Here is a 19,251-nt window from a genome sequence, read left to right as displayed (position 1 = left end):
ATTGCACATTCCAAGATGGTGCCTTATTGGTGAAGACAGAAGATAATCAGGAGCACAATTACCAAAAATAAAGAAATAAATGAATGAAATGATAATTATATAAATAGATAAAAATAAATAAAATAATAATAAAATAAACCACAACTTTAAAGGGGATAAAATAAAACAATCTTACTGAGAATTCCCAAATGTTTATTAGATCCGATAATAAAATGTCACATAACTTCATGAGTGAGTGAGTTAGCATTTAGCTTAAAGCAGAGCTGTAGCTAAGAACAGTTTAAATACGCGACCAAATCAAAGCAGAATATACTAAAATAATGAAAGCACCTTTTGGTTATATTTAAATTTTGGAAATTCAAACATATTTCTGTCTTGTGACAACATCTGACCTTTTCAGTATACTTACTGTGGACCTCAGGCATGCTCTGTGTGTCATACTCACGAGGCTCTGGAAAACAGAAGAGCAGCGCGCACATGGCTTATTAATTTGCATTTAATTATAGTTTCATATAAGTGATCCGATTCCTGTAATTACTATCACATTGTTCTCCTAATTGCAAATCTAGACGTAATGACATTAGGTTATTAACTGCAATAAATAGCTCAGCAAACTGAGATAATACAGGTAGTCCGTATACTTTCCACATAAAACAATAATCAGAAGCAGCAGTAGCAGCATTAAACGGCAGAGCCAAAGTGAGAGTTAGCCAGTGGACTGAATTAGACTTTTGTATGTGAACAAGACTCTTTTGTAAGTATCAGCAAAGAGTGTGAGGACAGGATGACACCCTCCGAGCTCTGGGGGCCCAGCGGACCATAGAATGCATACAGCAAAAAGACAGTAAAAGAATGTGTGCCTATGTGTGGAAATGCATGTTGATTTCAGTCCAAGTGGTCACATGCTGAGTTCATTTTAAACATAATACATCTGTTAACATGCATTTTTATGACTGTATTTCACAGCTACAGCTTGCATCTGTGGACACTGTGTGCTAGATTCCACATACATACACGACAAACATTTGTCCTCCTCCCTCCACTTTTGCTCTGCTTCTGGTTGGACGAGCCCTGCAGGACCGAATCCTTCAGTTCCAGGCACAGAATGGGAGACATGTGAGTGAATTATCACAAGGCCCACGGGAGCTGCATCGGCCAACCAACTTGCTCTGTATTCCTTCCCAAAATCCTCAGGGGTGACTCAGCGTAAACAGTACCAGAGGTCTCGGCTGTTTCTATATAATTCATCACATTCGCTCATCTCCTGATGTTGTGATCTCAAAGGGTAATCTGTTGTGAGTAATAATGCTTGAAACTGACATAAAGTATGCTTCAAGGATCACTTGTATCATATGCTGTGGGTGTGTGTCCTCAAAATGCAGCGTGAGCAAGTTCAAAAAGAGAGGAAAAATGGTTTTGATGAGGCCTAATAGCGTCACTGGATCAGACTTTAAACCTGAGCTGCACACAATAAACAAACAGCATTTTCCTCCACCTTAGTATCTCTGGTAATAATCTCCCGCAGGGCAGAGTTAGAATAAGCATCCTGGTCAGCTGACGACAAAAGATAGATACAGCTGTGAGGAGCCAGAAAGCAGGAAAAACAGGAAAGATGGAAGATTAAATCCCTGTGACAGATCTGGCAGCCTGCTAATATTTGAGAAAGAGAGCAGAAACTTTCTTCTGGTGACTTAGTGTCAGAAAAATAAAGATGCTCATACAAAGACGGCTGACAAATTAAAGGACAAGGGTGACATAAAGCGTCTTGGACCACAAGATTGGCGCCATTGCAAACACCATAAACACTATTGTCTCAAAATATATTCTCTAATTTGCCGTTTTCTTTGATGGAGAGGATCTGATGATTGCAGAGGCCCGGGCACAGCATTACTTTCAGTCTGCGTGCATCACTGTGAAGAGCTTGCATTTTGTTGTCCAGTGAAATATAATAATATACATTACAACTCCAATTCTTGAACTCAAACACAGTTCACAGATGAGATGGCGATCGTCACGGTGACGTTTTACCAGTCGAGCTGGAGTGATGCATATTTTCCAAGCAGCCGCAGTATAGTATGCAGCTGCTGAATCTCAGTGAAGCCTTTCATTTAGTGGGGATTTCTCATGGTAAGCTCAAGCAGACTTCCATGACTTCGAGTCAGTGCTCTCTGACTCTGGCAGATTGAACTTTTGACCAGCAGCTTCTCCTCAGGGCTTGTAAAGAAATGAGTGGAACAGATGGAAATTTCTTAAGATTGCCTCTTCAAAGCCACCTTGACCTGAGGCTTGACATTACAACACATTTGTAACCTTTTATTTGCACTTGTTTGGATATTCATGTAGACATTCCCTACTTGGCAACTGCCCAGAGCAGCAAGTGTTTGACTGCTAACCACTAAGCAGTTTCTAATTAGTCAGTGGGGTGTTAATCTTTTTGCTTAAAGGCCACCGTGACAGTACGCTGACTGGCAAAAATGCACATTTTCAGCAGCAGAACCAGGATTATGACATTCCAGACATAAGCTTGGTTTGAAACGAAGTAACAAACCAGACAGAAGGTGGATTGCTCACCTCCTAAGTCACTCTGAGAGCGGCTGCCTTCTCCGTCGAACCTCCTGAAGAGGGAACGCATCACCTTGGCGCTGCCGAAGCGCTTGAAACGGGCACGGACGTTCTCATGGTACCACTCCAAAGTACCGATCTTGAGTACTCTGTAAGTGAGAAGAATGGAAGGAATCAAAATATAGATGCTAAAGAAGTCATTCACAGATGAGGTTCATTCTGAAAATGAATGCATATGCATTTTATATTAAGAGATTTTCTTCTATTTGTTTATTAATTCAAGTATAACATTACATGTGAAACGTTTAAAATGAGAACACATGGTGAGAAATGAGCCCCAAATGAGGCCAATTTATACACTATCCCATAATATCACATAGAAAATACTTGTGGGAATACAGACTTGCCAGCAAAAAGAGCTGTATTTTGCTCTTTTGCTATAAAACAGCAGTGTGCAGGTTTAAGCATGAGATACATAGCATGATGCTTTCCAGACACTGGCCAAGCTCCATTAAAGAACTTTTTAGTATGCAGCTTCATCTCAACAAACAATGGTATCATGGTTCCATATGGAGCTGATTTCAAGCAGGATGTATTGAAATCTATCGCTGCATCCAGCAGAGCCTAAGCAGTAAAAAGGATTTTTTAAATATCTGTTTAAAAAGCAGCCAAACATCCATCAAAGCACATCGAACCTGACGCTTAACCTTTGATTCAACAACAGTCGCCTCAAAGCTCTTTAACTACTGACAGGACATGGGTTGCCTCTTTGTTTATTAGTAATCTGAATGTGTTATTTGCTCATTTTTATTCATCTTATCAAGAAAGAACACAATGTCCTAAAAACATAAATTCACTTTTAGAAATGTCGAGTTGCCACAGCAAACCACAACTTGCAAATCAAGCTTAGCATCAGTTCAGGCCAGAAATACACAATCTCAGCTTTAGTCGCTCAGTTCAGCAGATGGAAGAGCTGGTACCCATCTACAAAACCAGTTGACAATTGTCATGTAGAGCAGTTTGTGCTATTTATGTTTCTTGAACCTGTCAAAAGTGCTGCTCGCTGCAAGCCTCTTTGCAGCCCACCACCTCTTTTCATGCTTTTTCTGACCTACTCTCTGTCACATTTACTATGATTAATGCCTGCTTTGTAGAGTGTCTTGCTGCTGAACTCTCCACCTCTGGCTTTCCATGTATGCATGTGGAAGGAAATCCCGCTGAAAATTAACAGAGGAATCTTCTTTTGACTTTAGTTTTTTCTGGCTCTAACATATTAAGTGCTTTCCCAGGTACACATCCCAGAGCTCGCTGGTCAAGTTATTAAGCATGGTTAAAGGCATGTCAGCACAAAGCTTATGAAGCTCATGGAGACAGTGTGTTGTCCACAAATGACTGGTTTAAAACTTGAACTTGAACTGCATTTATAGTTACAGTTAAATATATGATTTCTTGTATTCAACATGACACTTAGTTTGAATGACCATTTTGAATTATTCTTACACTGGTCATTACCTACCTGGTCATGTGACAGGTGTCACACACCCAGCCATCCTCCTTCTTGTTATAGCGGCCGCAGGACTTGCAGATGTAGAGCTGGCAGTCCAGGCACTGATGCTTGTTGTTAAGCAGGAATTTAAAAGGCTGGAGACATCGAATGCAATGAGACTCAGTCAGGCTGGTCTGGTTCCCCAGCAACTCTTTCTTGGTATCTTCCCTCTCAACCTTGGTCTTTAGATCCCTGAAAACAAATAAGACAACAATATGAAAGGCTAGCATATCCACAAGAAGGCAGACTGTCAACAAACAAATAATCTTCCAGGCCTGGTAGAAGGTTTTATTTCACATCTGGTTCATTTGATATAACATTAACCAATTTACTGTATGACTTATGAATGTAGAAATAGTCGTGGGTTAAAAACATGCAGGTCATTTTCATGCATTTGTAAAGAGACAAAGCAGAAAATGCATGGGAAAACAGTGTTATACATACAGTACAAGAGATCCTTGAGAGAAAATTACTTCACATTTTTACTCCAGGGATCCATCCAAACTGACTATTAAATGCTTGTGGCACTTAACACACTGATCTCCTATATATTTAGTCAAAGTGCATATTTGGCTTTTAAGTGTGACTGATATACCCATAAACTGCCGATATAACTTATTAAAATTTAGCCCAGATGATCGGTATAAGACGGATAAAGCGAAATCCAGCTGCTGGTCATTAATAATGACATTTAAAATTATATCTGTTAAAATGGAGAAACACTTAATAAATAACACCACTTTCACTTAAAGTAGATATGGGTTAAAACAAGCACACACACACACACACACACACACACACACACACACACACACACACACACACACACACACACACTTGTCTACATAGTGTAACTATAGATGACAGACAGATTCAGGCAAGAGCTAATATTGTGGCTCCTTTGAAAAATCTATCCGTCTTCATTTTAGATCGGTAGCGGTTGGTTTAAAAGTTTAAAGAATACAAAAAGCATGAGACAAATTTGATTTGTATTGAATTTGCTAGACCTCAGGTTTTTGCAGATTTTGAGTAATACTTGAATTGCAATTCTACCAGAGTACATTGTGTGATGGACCAAGTTGGAAAAGCAGGAGTCATTAGAAAAATAGGGTTTTCATTTATTTAACCCCAAAAATTATATTTACAAAAGCAACAAATGTTGAAGTCATAAAAGAGGTAAAAGAAACAAAACCCACCTCTGTCAAAGAACTGCAAACTTAACAAACCAAACAACTGGCCAAACAAACAACTGACCTAAACAGGAAATGACACACAAGGGTAAATATAATGGCTGATCAGACCACTATGACACACGAGTGGTAACTAAACAAAACACAATCATAAACCACAAAAATGATGCAGCATAGTCTAGTTTGTTAACAAACTAAAGATCAAAGAAGAGAATCAAAAACCACTAAACCCTAAAGTCAAATATCTAATCAAATACAAAAGCTTTTTTTAATGAAAGGAAACATACATTCTCCCCTTCAGCAGGAAGTGGTGGTGCCGTCCATTTATCCCTCTTTGTATTTAACAGCTTCAAACCCTGGCCATCACCTTTTGTCTGGCAACTCTCACGGATCATGGCAGGTAAGAAGTAAAAGAAACAAAGGTTAGTTAAAAATCAAACAAAGCAATGAACTGGTATGAATAAGTAAACTATATGTGCGCGCTTACAAATAGAACAAATGTATCCAAACCAATCAATAAACTTACTGGAAACTAAAGTGTGTTATTGTGTTCAAATGAAGAAATGAAAATACACAAGAGTTACCAACTTTAGAGTGTGGAGATGGGTTTGGCCATCACAAATTGCAACACTGGTTACGTTCAGTAACTATGAGCCATTTTGTGCTCAAGGGCATGACAAAACATACCTATATTCATATCTGTGTGAAATAGCCTCCATGTCATGTGATCAGTCCTTCTGCAGATTGCAGTTCTTGACAGTCCATATCCAACATCTAGAATAAGACACTGCAGAACTACACTAACACACACCTTGACTTTGTTGTCTTATCAATCATTTCTACACAATACAAAAAATCCTCTTGCTACTATTGGTTGAGGTCATAGTAAATAGCCAACTTGTAAATGCTTCTAACATACCTGCAGACAGTTAAAGTCATAAGACGGTTAGCTTTTTGTGTTTCCTTTATGTGGTTGATCATCGTCTGAAAAAAAGTCCTGATGCCATTCATTGATGCTAGGTCATTCATATCTTTGTTCGGTTGTACTTTGGTTGATCAAAAGTCTTACGGCAGAACTGGACTTCCCTCACGCCATTTCCAAAATACTCAACTCATGAATCCTGTGGACCATTAGCTGCTGCTGCTTTGGGTGTATTTTTGTGTCCCTGGACACCATCGGACAAAGTTCCCCCCTTTGACTCAAGTATTTATGCTTCGCTAAGCTAACCATAGCCTACACCGCTGAGTCCGAGACAATTTAAAAAACACATTTCCCCCCAGATGTTCAAATAATAAAAATTTAGCTGTCATGAATGAGATTTGAAGGTTAATTTCTAACTCATTGCTCACTTTGTGTTTTTATAGCTGCAAAAACAAACCTCATACTGCTGCATTAAAAAAAGATTTTATGAGTCAAATTTTGGCTGACACGAGTAAAGAGATGGCTGTCAGCACATGGATGGCAACACATAGCTTTATTTGGCACCTCTTTTCAAAAACAATCATGTCAGCCTGCTACACTGAAAAGCCAGTAACGGGACAAAATTCTAGCAAGAGGAAAATGTTTCACTGTGACTTTTTTGTTAAAATTACATTGTAATTGCTGTAATTATCAAACTTTTGATATTGTTATTGTTGTAAAGTTTTAATCAGTTTTAACCTTCTTCCTGTTCAAATCTTTCCTCTTCTCTGCGTGGCTTGGAATCTGCTTGCATGTGTGTTAACAATGACTTCATTGCTTTGAGTCAGATCATTTTGTTCTGCAACGTTTTTAATTCAGACTTTTGCTGATTGTTGGATAAGTAACAGCTTCACTCGGTGCTGAAGGATGCTAACAGTAGTGCGGTGGAAAAATTCAGATAACAACTCCCAAATGTCACACAGCATGGGTGGAGTCTGGCAAAACACCCGCCGGGGATGAGAGGATGCTTATTGTTTATTAAAGATTTATTTTTTTTAAAGGCCATGCTTTTTAAATTATAGCCCAGATCATTGGGATGAATGGGATACTTTGTAAGCCTCTTTTAACCTTTTGCAGAAACAGCTGCTGGCCACTAGCAGTGCGATTTAAAAGTAATATCTCTTAAATCTACCCTCCTCTGAAACATGAAATCCCACAAATCTGGTATACAAGATGCCCTTCTATGATTTCAACTACACATGTGTGCTGTAGGCAACTACCATACCTGCCAAGCACCAGGGCATGACTTGCAAAGTCAACTATCAAAAGACAAGTGCAGCAGCATGCAAAGAGGGGAGGATAGCAGAAGTTTATAAGTGGAGCTCCCAAAAAACTGCAACAAGACTTTTATGTTCCAATGACTGATGAAGGTCGTGAAAGCACAAGAAATTATCACTTCACAAGTTTCTATAGTAATTATTCAAAATTACATCAGTTAATGTTTTTTTTTAATATACTTAAGGGCAATGGAGACTTTCAGCAACAGCACAAAAGGTTTTGATTAAGAGCCATTTGAACGGTTACCTCGAAAATTTGATCGGCTCCTGAGAAAAATATTTAGAAATGTTGCTGCTAAGTTTGTCTTTCCGTAGCTTGGTACCATTAATTTTGTTTTATTTTCAGCTCATGTTTCCTGCTGAATGTCTTTACAGTAGCAAGACTATGACAAAACTATAACCTGCAGATCACATAGCTGAAACAATGAGCGAAAAGGGGCTTGATTCTTCAGTAGAGCTGAGCAGGACTACACACTGGTGCAATCAGTCTTTGTTGATTTGTCTATTTCACTCTTTAGATTTCTAAGCCGATCTTCTCATTGGGTCCAATTCTCCAAACAGACTTAACTATGAGCTTTGTCTTATCTTCTTCAATAATCATGTCAGGGACCTGTGCACTTACAGGCTGCACTTGCTCTAAAGTACTTTTTGGCTTTAAATAGGACCACTAGCTATTGATGCTCTAATCAGAAAAAGTGTTTACTGAGGTCATAGGTCAAATGAGCAAGTCCATCTTTGATATACAGTCTGTGTACACACCTTTTACTGCTATCTGAGAAGGACATGTTACTCAGATATGATCATAGTCAAATCTGTCCCACTGTCTCACTGGTGGGTATGAAAGTGACCATATATAAGAGCTAGTCAATAACTAGCCTACATTTTACAGGTATTATTGGATACATGAACTAATCATTTAAGGAATGCTGCACAGTCATAAAATATCCAATTCAACTATATTTATAAAGAACCTTAAAATACCCAGCACAGGACCAAAGTGCTGTACTGTAAAGTAATTGTACAGAGCTGAATATGTAATATAAATAAATACAAAAAGCACTGCCAACAATAAGCAAAAGGCTAACAAAACTTTGACACATTGCTAATATAAATAATATATTCACTAGTACTAACAGTAAAAACATTTCTCAATAAACTGTAAATATCCAGATTAATAGAACCTAAATATTTAAACGCTATTAAACACACAAGTATATGCAGAGTATTTGTATGTACCTCTGTAGTGTAAACAGTAAGATTCAAAGAGTGTTATATTTTTCTTCAGTGATATTTTATTTTATAAAAGTATTAAAATAAGTAAAACAAAGGGGGCCATTAAATTGTTTTTAATAAAAATAGTTGAAATAACTTGGGCAGCACAGTGATGCAGCATTAGCCCTGTGCCCTCACAGCAAGAAGGTCCTGCATTTGACCCAGCCTTTGTGTGGGCATGCTTCATGTCCTCCCTGTGCTCACCTGGGTTCTCTGGTACCTTTAGGCCCGTGACTGCTAGGATAGGCTACAGGCATTTCATTTTCGAAGAAAATAAAAACAACAGATGAATGAAATAACAAATTTTCTAAACATTTAAGCATTTTTATGCTTAAATGCTTATGCGTTTATAGAAAACTTTCGTGTATTCCCCAGCACTCTCCAGTATTTGATTAAAAGCAGGTAGTGCAGAGTTTTTGCTTAACCGGCAAAGCTCAGGAATCCGGGTGCGGCAGCCAGGCGTTCAGTTAGTTACTTTAGTCCTCATAGCTGTCTGCCTGTTCCCATACATGGCGATCTCTCTCTGTGGCTCTTCGCATAAATCTGACTCTGTCTAGCTTAACTCAGCTGGTGTAGAGAGTCTTAGTAACATCATCATCTTTTATTCTCCTGCTGACTCAGCTCTATCTGACAAGTTGCTGTAAACTAGATCTAAGCAATTGGAAAAGATCAGGAGTGAGACATAAAAAGGGAGGGTGACACCCATACACAGAGGATTAGGGCTGGAAAATAATAGTTTCTGAGGAAAGAAGCAGATGCTGCCCTTTGGACTTTTAAACAGTCTGTTGAAATAGCGCTAACCCACTTTAGGTCAACTTTCCTCTGATTGGCTTCTCCTCATAAACAGCAGGCGTGTGAGGTTTCTGTGCCTAAGACAGGTTGTAGGGATATTAGGGATATGTGCTCTCATCATTAAAATCCAAGACAATAGATACATGCATGCATAGAACCAATTATTACAAGCGGGCTGCAGCCTCAGCTTTTGGGAGTACTTTTTGGGAGTACAGGAACTGACCTAATTATTTGAAATACGTGAAAAAGGAGACATCTAAAAATAAAACAAACACTAAAAGTGCAGTGTATCATATTACAAATCTAAGGTTTTATATATCAATACCTAAAAAGAAATTATCTGGTTCTATCTGCTTACAAGTCTCTAATATAAAAATAAAACCTCAGTTTAACAACAACACGTGGGATAATTACACCCTGTGATTATTTAACAAAAGCTGAATCGAACTGAAGAAGCAGTGAATGAAAAATTAAGCACACCCCATGATTCAGCAGCTTTTAGAACCAGCTTTAGCAGCAATAACTTGGAATAATAGTTTTCTATGTGACTTTGAGGCTTTCACATCATTGTGGAGGACTTTTCGTCCACTCTTCTTTACAACACTGCTTCAGGACATTGGACTTTGCACACATTCATTTATACACAGCGCTCTTAAGGTCCCACCACAGCATTTCAGTCTGGTTGAGATCTGGACTTAGAAATGAAAAGAAAAAATCAAAGTGCTCTACTTTCATTACTGAATGAAGTAGTCAACAACTTGAAACCCACAAGATGTACTCTGGATATTGTTCCATCTTGTTTACTGAAAGATGTTTTTGATAATGTGAGTATGAGTCCCTCCGGGTACTCCGGCTTCCTCCCACCGTCCAAAGACATGCAGTTAGTGGGGATAGGTTAATTGGTTAATCCAAATTGCCCATAGGTGTGAATGTGGGAGTGAATGTGAGTGCGAATGGTTGTCTGTCCGTGTGTATTAGCCCTGCGACAGACTTTTGACCTGTCCAGGGTGTACTCTGCCTCTCGCCCTATGACAGCTGGGATAGGCTCCAGCGCCCCCCGTGACCCTGAAAAGGATAAGCGGAAGCAAATGGATGGATGGAGTATGAGTTTGATTTCCATGTTCAATAGCAGTCTTCAGTCAGGCAAAATCTGCATCCAACAGTTTTATCCAACTTCAGACCAATTTCTAAATTGCCTTTTCTTTCTAAAGTCCTGGAGAAAGTTGTCCTTCTTCACCTCCAGACCTTTCAAGATGAAAATGGCATTAGTGAAGTATTTCAGTCTGGTTTTAAAACTCACCACAACACTGAAACTGACATTTCAGTGACCTTTTAACATTTATTGACTTGGGAGATATTGCCATTTTAATACTATTAGACCTCAATGCTGCCCTTGATATAGATCATAGGATTATTTTCTCTCAGTTGTACATTGTGTTGGAATCAAAGGGACTGCATTGGAATGGTTCAAATCTTATCTGTCCCACCGAAGTTTTTCTGTTATATTGGGGGATACATCATCCTCAAAAACCTCACTTTCTTGTGGGGTCCCCCAGGGGTCCATTCTTGGCCCAGTCCTTTTCCCCTATGCTCCCTATGCGCTCAATTTTTTTTTTTTTAACAATATGGCATCTCATTTCATTGTTATGCAGACGACTCACAGATTTACCTACCACTGAAATGTAAATTTTTAAGTCCTCTGAAGGTTTTACTAGATTGTTTGGAGGATGTTAAGGCATGGATGGCTTTAAACAGAGGTCGTTGAGTTTGGTCCCTGTGACCACTATGACTTTGGCAGTAATCTAACCTTTGATAGACAGATCAATTCTGTAATCAAAACCAGTTTCTTTCATCTCTGGCTACTTGCAAAAGTGAAGCCATTCCCCTGTTTCAGAGACTTTGAGAGAGCTATTCATGTGTTCATTTAATCTCACCTAGACCACATATCCCCCATACTAGCATTCTTACAGTTGCTGCCAATTATTTTCAAATTAATTTTAAGACTTTATTATTTGTTTATATTCGCATTGCAACCTCGCAATGCGGGTGTACAGATCCCATGATCTTTTGAACTAGTATACAACTGGTCTGTGGACCAAATGCTCCTAGCTGTACCAAGGTCCAGATTAAAGCACAGAGGAGATCAAGCCTTTGCTGTGACTGCTCCTAAACTGTGGAAGAAACTGCCCCTTCACATCAGGACCTCCTACTTTTATTTGTCTTATTTTTTATTCAAATCTTCTCAGTTCATGCTTCTTTCCTTAAATTTTGCCATGTCTTCACATGCTTTAATCTCCTTTGATTATTTTAAATGTACAGCACTTTGGTCAGCCATTGTTGTTTTAAATATGCTATATAAAAAAAATCTTTTATAGAGGTGCTCACATCTACTGATGTTCAATAAATCATGTGCATTTGATTTGACTGCAGTTATCCTCTTGGACTGCTTCTGCATTTTGCCTTAATTTTTGTTAAATAAATAATGCCACTGTGTTTCATGTCACATGTTGTGTCTATCTAATGTTATATTTGCCTAATTTTAAAACCCGGTGAATATTGGGTTTTGAATTGAGTTAATTTGGTGAAAATATGAGCTTAGAACTTATAAAGGGTGCAATTTCTTTTTTACATAAGTGCATTATTTACAACAGACAAAAAAAAAATACCCCCATTTCCTTTTCTTAACTGCGTCTCAAGTTCTGAATCTCATGGGACTGGAGGCTATCCCAGCTGGGTGAGAAACAGGGAAAACACACCAACTACACCAGAGGAAAACTTCAGCTGAAACAGCTGATTGATGTGTGTTGACAGTGAAACCAAAAAGTAAACTGACAGACCAGAAAACCAAAAGAATGAGAGATGGTATAAGTATGTAAAAAACAAAACGAACAACCCCCCCCCCCCCCACCCCCAGCATATAAAAACCAAAACAGTGACATTGCCTTGTAAAGTTAACAACAACAATTTTCCAGATAAATCTTTTCTCCTTGCACAGAGTCATTTGATCTACTGTAAGTAATAAAATATTGATTAGTGCAGTATTATTGTCTCATTTTGCATGCTTTTTTAAAAATTCTCACAATAAGATGTGACTCAAAAAAATAAAGTTTTACAGCTACACATATTGTGAGATTGTAGTTTACACAACACAATTACTTAAAATAAAGGTATGTCACTTAGGAAGTGTGTTGATGTCTGTTATTTTAGTGAACAAAGCAAATTATAAATCATTGCCAAAATATTTCATTTTGCGATCCATCCAGTAGATGTGGTTTTGCACGATTTAGGCGTGGGCAGTTTTATATGTAAACCACATGAAAATCTGCACCTTTTTATAGACCACAGAGGACTCGGATGAAAACAACAGTTGCCTGAGAAGCAAACAACTGGCTCATCTAAATGGAAAACAACTAGCTGAAGAAGAACATTGGCAGGGACCTCAACCCAAATGGTTAAAACTGTCGTGTCCTGTAGTCTGTGTCCATCCCGCTTTTCATTGCCTTCTATTTTGGGTAATTTATACTGGAGACACGAAGGTTCACTGTTAATGTATTCTAAGTAAATTAGTGACAAAAAGACTCTTATTATGGACTTGTAGACAGGCAAAAGCACTTTAACAGACTCCAGACAATTCAGTTCTGAATCTCGTGGCTGGCTGCAACAACAAAATAATAAACTGCAGAAATACACACATTTTCCAAATTAGCACGAGTGATTCTGATGAGACTTGGCCTAGATATGTTCAGAAAAAAATCATCTGAAGTAACTGTTGATGCACTATCCATCCACTATATGTCTACATTATTGCTGAGTCAGGAACCATCCATCCAGTCTGGGGGACTCACAAGGGTGCTACACACTTTCCTAGCTGTCATGGGGTGAGAAGCATGTGTCACGGTCCCCTGGGGGGTCTAGGCGGTGAGGGGGAAGTAACAAAAGTGACCGGGTCAGAAAAAGGAGTCAAGGAGGCAAAACAGTTAAATAAAACAGTTTTATTGAAGTAGTTCAACTAAAAGAGACGGACAAGCCGCTATCACCATATAAGAAACACAAACAAAACTCAGGCGTTGGTCAATAAAGCAAAGTCAAAAGGAAAGCGCAGCTCACTAGCTGGAAACCACAATGCACAGCTCACTAGCTGGAAACCACCGCAAACACTCAGCTCACTAGCTGGAAACCACCGCAAACACTCAGCTCACTAGCTGGAAACCACCGCAAACACTCAGCTCACTAGCTGGAAACCACCGCAAACACTCAGCTCACTAGCTGTACCCACACAAAATGGCACTCTGGCCCAGAGCTCACCCTGCTCTGGGCTTAAATACCTTTAATTGCTGATGGGAGTCAGCTGTACAGGAGGGAAAGGTGGCACCTCAGGCAGGAGGTAGTGGGACACGCCCACACAGGCACCCTCAGGAGAGAGAGAGGCCCTGCTAGGGCCGTAACACATGGTACACTACAGAGTATGACAGGTTACCAATATGTTGAGGGCTAACAGAGTGACAACAATTCACTCTCATATTCACATCTATTGCCAAATTAGAAGCACCAATTAACCTAACACATGCCTGTCCACTGTAAAAGGAAGGTGGGGTACCTGGAGAAAACCCAGCACCACAATGAGGCCCCCGCCATCCCATGGATATGAACCCAGAGCCTTCTTGCTGTGAGGCAAAAGTGGCAACCTTAATTTTCGGACACCCCTTTAGCTTCTTAGCTTTTCAACGTGAGGAACAACAGCATTTACAAATGCCTGCTTTAGAAGGTGGGTGTGGTGCCAGATAGCACAGTCACATGATCTTACATTGGTCTTTGCCTTTTCTGGTGCTGTTTTGTTTTCATTCATTAACACCACTTGGTCTGGTTTACGGTCTGTTAGGATGAAAAATCTTCCAACAGAAAAACTTTAATGTTAAAATGAATGAATGAGACTTGATTTGAAACCCCCAAATACAAACAAAACCCCATACTAGCACACTTTTACCCCTACACAAGTTATCAGGGGTCCCCGAGGATGCTGAAAGGTTAAAATAAGTTCTTTCAAACCAGTAACTGTTCACATGACAGAGCAGGCTGTCCTGAATCCAGGCATGGAAGAGAACACTTTGATAAAGATAAAATCTGGAAGGGTACACATTAAATCGCATGGCTGTGGAATAGGTTCATGAATTCATATGGATCCGATTTTAACATTACACTCATAGTTACTTGAATACTAAAAAAACTGTAGATCACAATTCTGGCTATAGGATCGACTACTCACTCTGAACTCTTTAGAAATGTTAAGTCTTTCATAAAGTTTTGCCTACTACAGTTTTTAAATAAGAAGCAAATACACCTTTACTTATTATACTACTCACTACCAATGTGAATAGCATAAAGTTATACTTTCTATACTACTATACTAGAGCTATACTGCTGAGGTGTGAAAACATCTGTGAGTGTACAAACTCAGGCTACATCATCTGAGGCCGGGGTTCTCAGACTGCTGCCTCACATTAAAAGGCAAACTTCTTCCATCTGCAAGAAGTTCCTCTGGCATTTCCTCTGTTACCCTCACGACAGTGATGAAACCAATTGGAGCACACTTTTCTGTGGTCTAATTATGCCTGTTTCAGTCATTGAGAGACCCCTGGAACCACCTTGCATGTCGGAAACGATGCTACAGGCTAATCTGTGCTTTACATTGTTAAAGTGGTGCTGAACAGACAGAACAACGTGACATCTTCAAAGTGAGACCGTGTCGATCTGCCGCAACCGCTAGTCTGCAAATTACTTTACTTTGGTCTGTGCAGACAAAGGGTACTACATCTGTGTGAAACCTTTCTAAAGCCGAGTGTAGACAAAAGAAGAAACTGCAGTTTAGGGTAAAACCATGCACAAGATTTATAGGCAATATTTCTATTACTGTTTGTTAATGTTTGTTTTGTGAAAGTTATATGGAACAAAAAAATAATAATGGCTGTTATATCATTTGTGGTCTAACCTCTTAAATGGGGACTTTTGCTGCTGCTGCCCTGCACTGATCATCCACAGGTGAAGTGAAAATTTCCTGTAAAACGTCTTCCTCCCATAGCCTGATTTCTAAACCATCCGCCAATGCTGCCAACAAGGCGTGTGAGCAGGAGGTCAGTGAATTAGTATCAAATGACTCAATCATCTGTTGGGAATGTGGAACAAAATTAGTCTGATCGCTTTTTCCTGTCAGTGTGTCATATCTGCTCAATTTACATCAAACGAACTGACTGAGGATGCATATTTTAAGAATAAATAGATCTTATAGCGGAACATGATTTGAGATCTATGTTATTCATGTGAGGGCCCTGGTGCAGTGAAAGGTAATGTGAGATTTGGCTTCTGTTCAAAGTTAAATTTGAATAAAGATTTTTTTGTCCACTTTCTTTTTAAACCAAAAAGTTGAATTTCTAATTGATAAAACATGCTGGTGCTTTAGTAGTGGGCATATATTTGTAATGTCCAAAATTTACCACACCCGTGACAAAAATCTTGCACAAAGCACAGATAAATGTCCAGAATTAAACTCAAAATCCACTGGGTAAGCAGTGTTCACTCTTCTTACAACTACACATGTTTCTTTTCCAACTATTTATTTATGAGTGACTTATGTATGTATGTATGTATGTATGTATGTATGTATGTATGTATGTATGTATGTATGTATGTATGTATGTATGTATGTATGTATGTATGTATGTATGTATGTATATATATGTATATATTGTACTATTCTTAGTTAGTGTATTGTCTGTCTTGTCTTAATGTTGGTTTAAAATGGAGCACTGTAACAAAAAATAATTTCCCCCAGGGATCAATAAAGTATTCTGATTCTGATTCTGATTCTGATTCGTGCCTGATTGCTGGTGTTCGTGTAATGTCAATGAGGGACTTCACGTTTCTACACAAGCAAAACACAGCCTGATTACATGACACTCAAATATATACAGTGTGATATACCTATGTTAGTGCTGTGAAAAATTAATTAAAAAAATCTTGTGATGTCTGTCAACTCTTATACGTGTGTACTACAGGTGCACAGCACACACCCTTTACCACTGTGTGTGTCTCGTCTGCGGTTTACTGAACATCTAACGGCTAGCTGCTCGCTCTGGAGAAAGAAATGGTGTTTGACTGCTTTTCAAAAGAGGCTTTTATATGAGCTTCGTGTCTGGTGTGTTCAAATTTGAAAAAGAACAGGAGGCTGACCAGCTGACAGGCAATTAGTGCTGACTTGGCACTGGTTAACCTTAAAGCTGTTTTTTGAGTCATTGAGGGAAAAAAGTCTATAATCATCATTCAGGATGTTGTAATTGAAAATGATGCATACACCTCGTCTGCTTTCTATTTTTGAGGCCTTAGAGCAATAGATTCCCAGCATACTGTACAAGTGACGGCCATTGTTAAAAAATGGCACACATCAAAAACTTTCTGTTCAGGTTTGCCCGGTGTCTGTTCAGCAGCTGTTACCCTGCACAGCTTTAATAATATGATATGAACTGTGGATGGAGTGAAAGTTCACAAATGAAATAGACATGGAGGTAGAGGATTTGTAGGTTTCCACTACCATAGGCCAGTCTAATCTGAAATGTATCAGAAGCTAGAGCTATTCTGTTTTATGAATATGAATAAATGGGTGGGCTACTGGTGTAAACGGTACTACTTTAACCTCTTCACATCCAGCAGGTCACAGGATCTAGGATTAGGAGGAGGATTGGAGTTAGGGTGGGGCTTTGTTTTAGCTCCACACCCTAAACGAGTTGTTGTGACCTGGATGGAGATTAATCTTTGCCAAAAATGTGAAAATAAAATGTGGAAAAGTCATGTTTCAAACATGATGGGACTCACAATCACCTGGGTGTTAAACTTTGAACCACTGTAACTCCTTCAACATCCTTAGGTTAAGAGTGCAGGTCACAAAAATGAGGCAAGTCATGGTTAGGCAGGCCGTTTTACCAAGGGCAGTGCATTAAGGCACTAAAGCTAAAAAACACCTTGTGAGTAATGATGCACATGACATTTGACGAAATGCCCTGATGCAACAGGAGATGGGGAGGGAAGGAAGGGAGGGGCAGGTAACCCCTCCCTGGGGCCAGCTCCCCCGCTGACCCCAGTAGGCACTCCCACCCTCCGCGACCCGCCAGGGAAGGGGGGCCCAGGCCCATCAGACCGGGGCCCAGTGCAGTAGCGCCCCCCGGCTCCACAGAGCCCGGGACAGTCCACCCAACCCCACCACAGAGAAAACTGCACCCACCCCACCATCCACACATCTTCCAGACTACATAAGACGGTAAACGCCCAGGCTGAGATCTTCCTCCACCTCTCCTGTATCTCCCCCTCCTGCAGAGAGTTCCTGAAGAGAAGAAAGCTCCTGCAAGATGTGACCATCCCCCCCACCAGTTGAGTTTTAAAGATAAACCTATTAGTGGGAAAAACTCCAACCATCTTGAAATTGGTAGATAATGTTAAACAGTTTATGATTTACTGCTGCCAAATAATTCAGTTGGATAAACACCAGCCAGACATCTACACCAATGACAAATTACAGAGAAATAAGTGAACTTACCCAAGCCTGTCCTCTTCCTTCTTCCTCAGATCAAAATCTCTCTGGACAACTTCCCACACATGCTGAGCCTCCTCATCTGTGAGCTTGGAAAGATCAAGCTTCTTGCCTGCAGTGCTGCCAGGCATGATTGTGAACCTGATGCCTGCAGACTAGCAATCTCCCTGGGTTTTGGGCTGTAACAAACAGAAGTAGTTTAAGTCATTAGTCAGCATTAATAGCACCCTGTGGCATATAACAATATAGGAACATTTCTGCATGCATTGTAACGTTTAAGATAAACTCTGAATGATGAGGTTTATAGCATGACATGTGAGTGATCAAATTCTATCACATTCTTTGGGGATGATCACGTCATGTTTATTAGTGCAAGCTAAGTGTTTAAAACAGATTTTTTAAACAAAGTTTGCATGTAAATGTCCCTGCAAGTCCAACGTACGTGTGAGTGGAGAGTGGAAGTGGAATTTAATAAACAGCTTTCTGAACTGACTCACTGAACTCAGTTTGCAAAATCTAACCAAACAGCACAGGTCGTGGATATGCATTACATATCCTGTCTCACTACTGTATGAGAAAAAGATTTTTTTAATATTAAAGGTCAGGTTCAGATTTATTAAGTCATCCCTGCATGTGCTGAAAATGTTCTCTTCCTATAGTGGCTACAAAAAGACATATGGGACTGAATCTAGAGAGTTGCACCAGTTCCAGATGCCAGCTTTGGCTTTAAAAAGCATTGTTGCATATGATGAGGTTCAGGCTGTATTTATGCCTTGTGTCACCAGTCTACACTGAACACTTTAGGCCCCTTAATACCAATCACTTGAGGTTTGAATGCCAGAGCCTGTCAGATAATTGCTGCTAACCATGTGCATCTCTTTGTGGTAACAGTTCACTGTCTTCCGATGGCTTCTACCAGCATGAGAATGTGTCATCTCAAACTAATTTCATGAACATGACCTTAATCTTAGTAGACTGTGCCTCCCCAGTGATTAGATCTAAATCCAGTAGAATCAGGAATATGCTGGAACAAATCTGGACAAATGACAAATGAAGTTCATGCAATCAACAAGAAC

At 39.5% G+C, this 19,251-nt stretch overlaps 1 protein-coding gene across 5 annotated transcripts in view; it reads right to left on the bottom strand.

Moving 5' to 3' along the window:
* The window catches only part of mlphb (melanophilin b), a 42,527-nt gene that overhangs the window by 21,257 nt on the left and 2,019 nt on the right, over window positions 1-19,251 (bottom strand). For 4 of the 5 annotated variants that reach the window (XM_076875234.1, XM_004559083.3, XM_076875233.1 and 1 more), the window contains exons 2-5: window positions 18,182-18,354; window positions 4,079-4,300; window positions 2,572-2,711; window positions 410-451 (exon numbers count right to left, since the gene is read on the bottom strand). In XM_076875234.1, the coding sequence (XP_076731349.1) occupies window positions 410-451; window positions 2,572-2,711; window positions 4,079-4,300; window positions 18,182-18,306 (529 nt within the window). In that variant the 5' untranslated portion in view covers window positions 18,307-18,354. Of the gene's footprint in view, window positions 1-409; window positions 452-2,571; window positions 2,712-4,078; window positions 4,301-5,304; window positions 5,363-5,585; window positions 8,382-18,181; window positions 18,355-19,251 lie in introns of those variants that run through there. The other variant, XM_076875236.1, reaches the window with a different exon arrangement.

Source organism: Maylandia zebra, linkage group LG16 (genome assembly GCF_041146795.1).
Source record: "Maylandia zebra isolate NMK-2024a linkage group LG16, Mzebra_GT3a, whole genome shotgun sequence".
NCBI lineage: Eukaryota > Metazoa > Chordata > Actinopteri > Cichliformes > Cichlidae > Maylandia > Maylandia zebra.
Note: the sequence above shows the minus strand (reverse complement) of the source record. Positions and strands in the feature narration are given on the sequence as shown.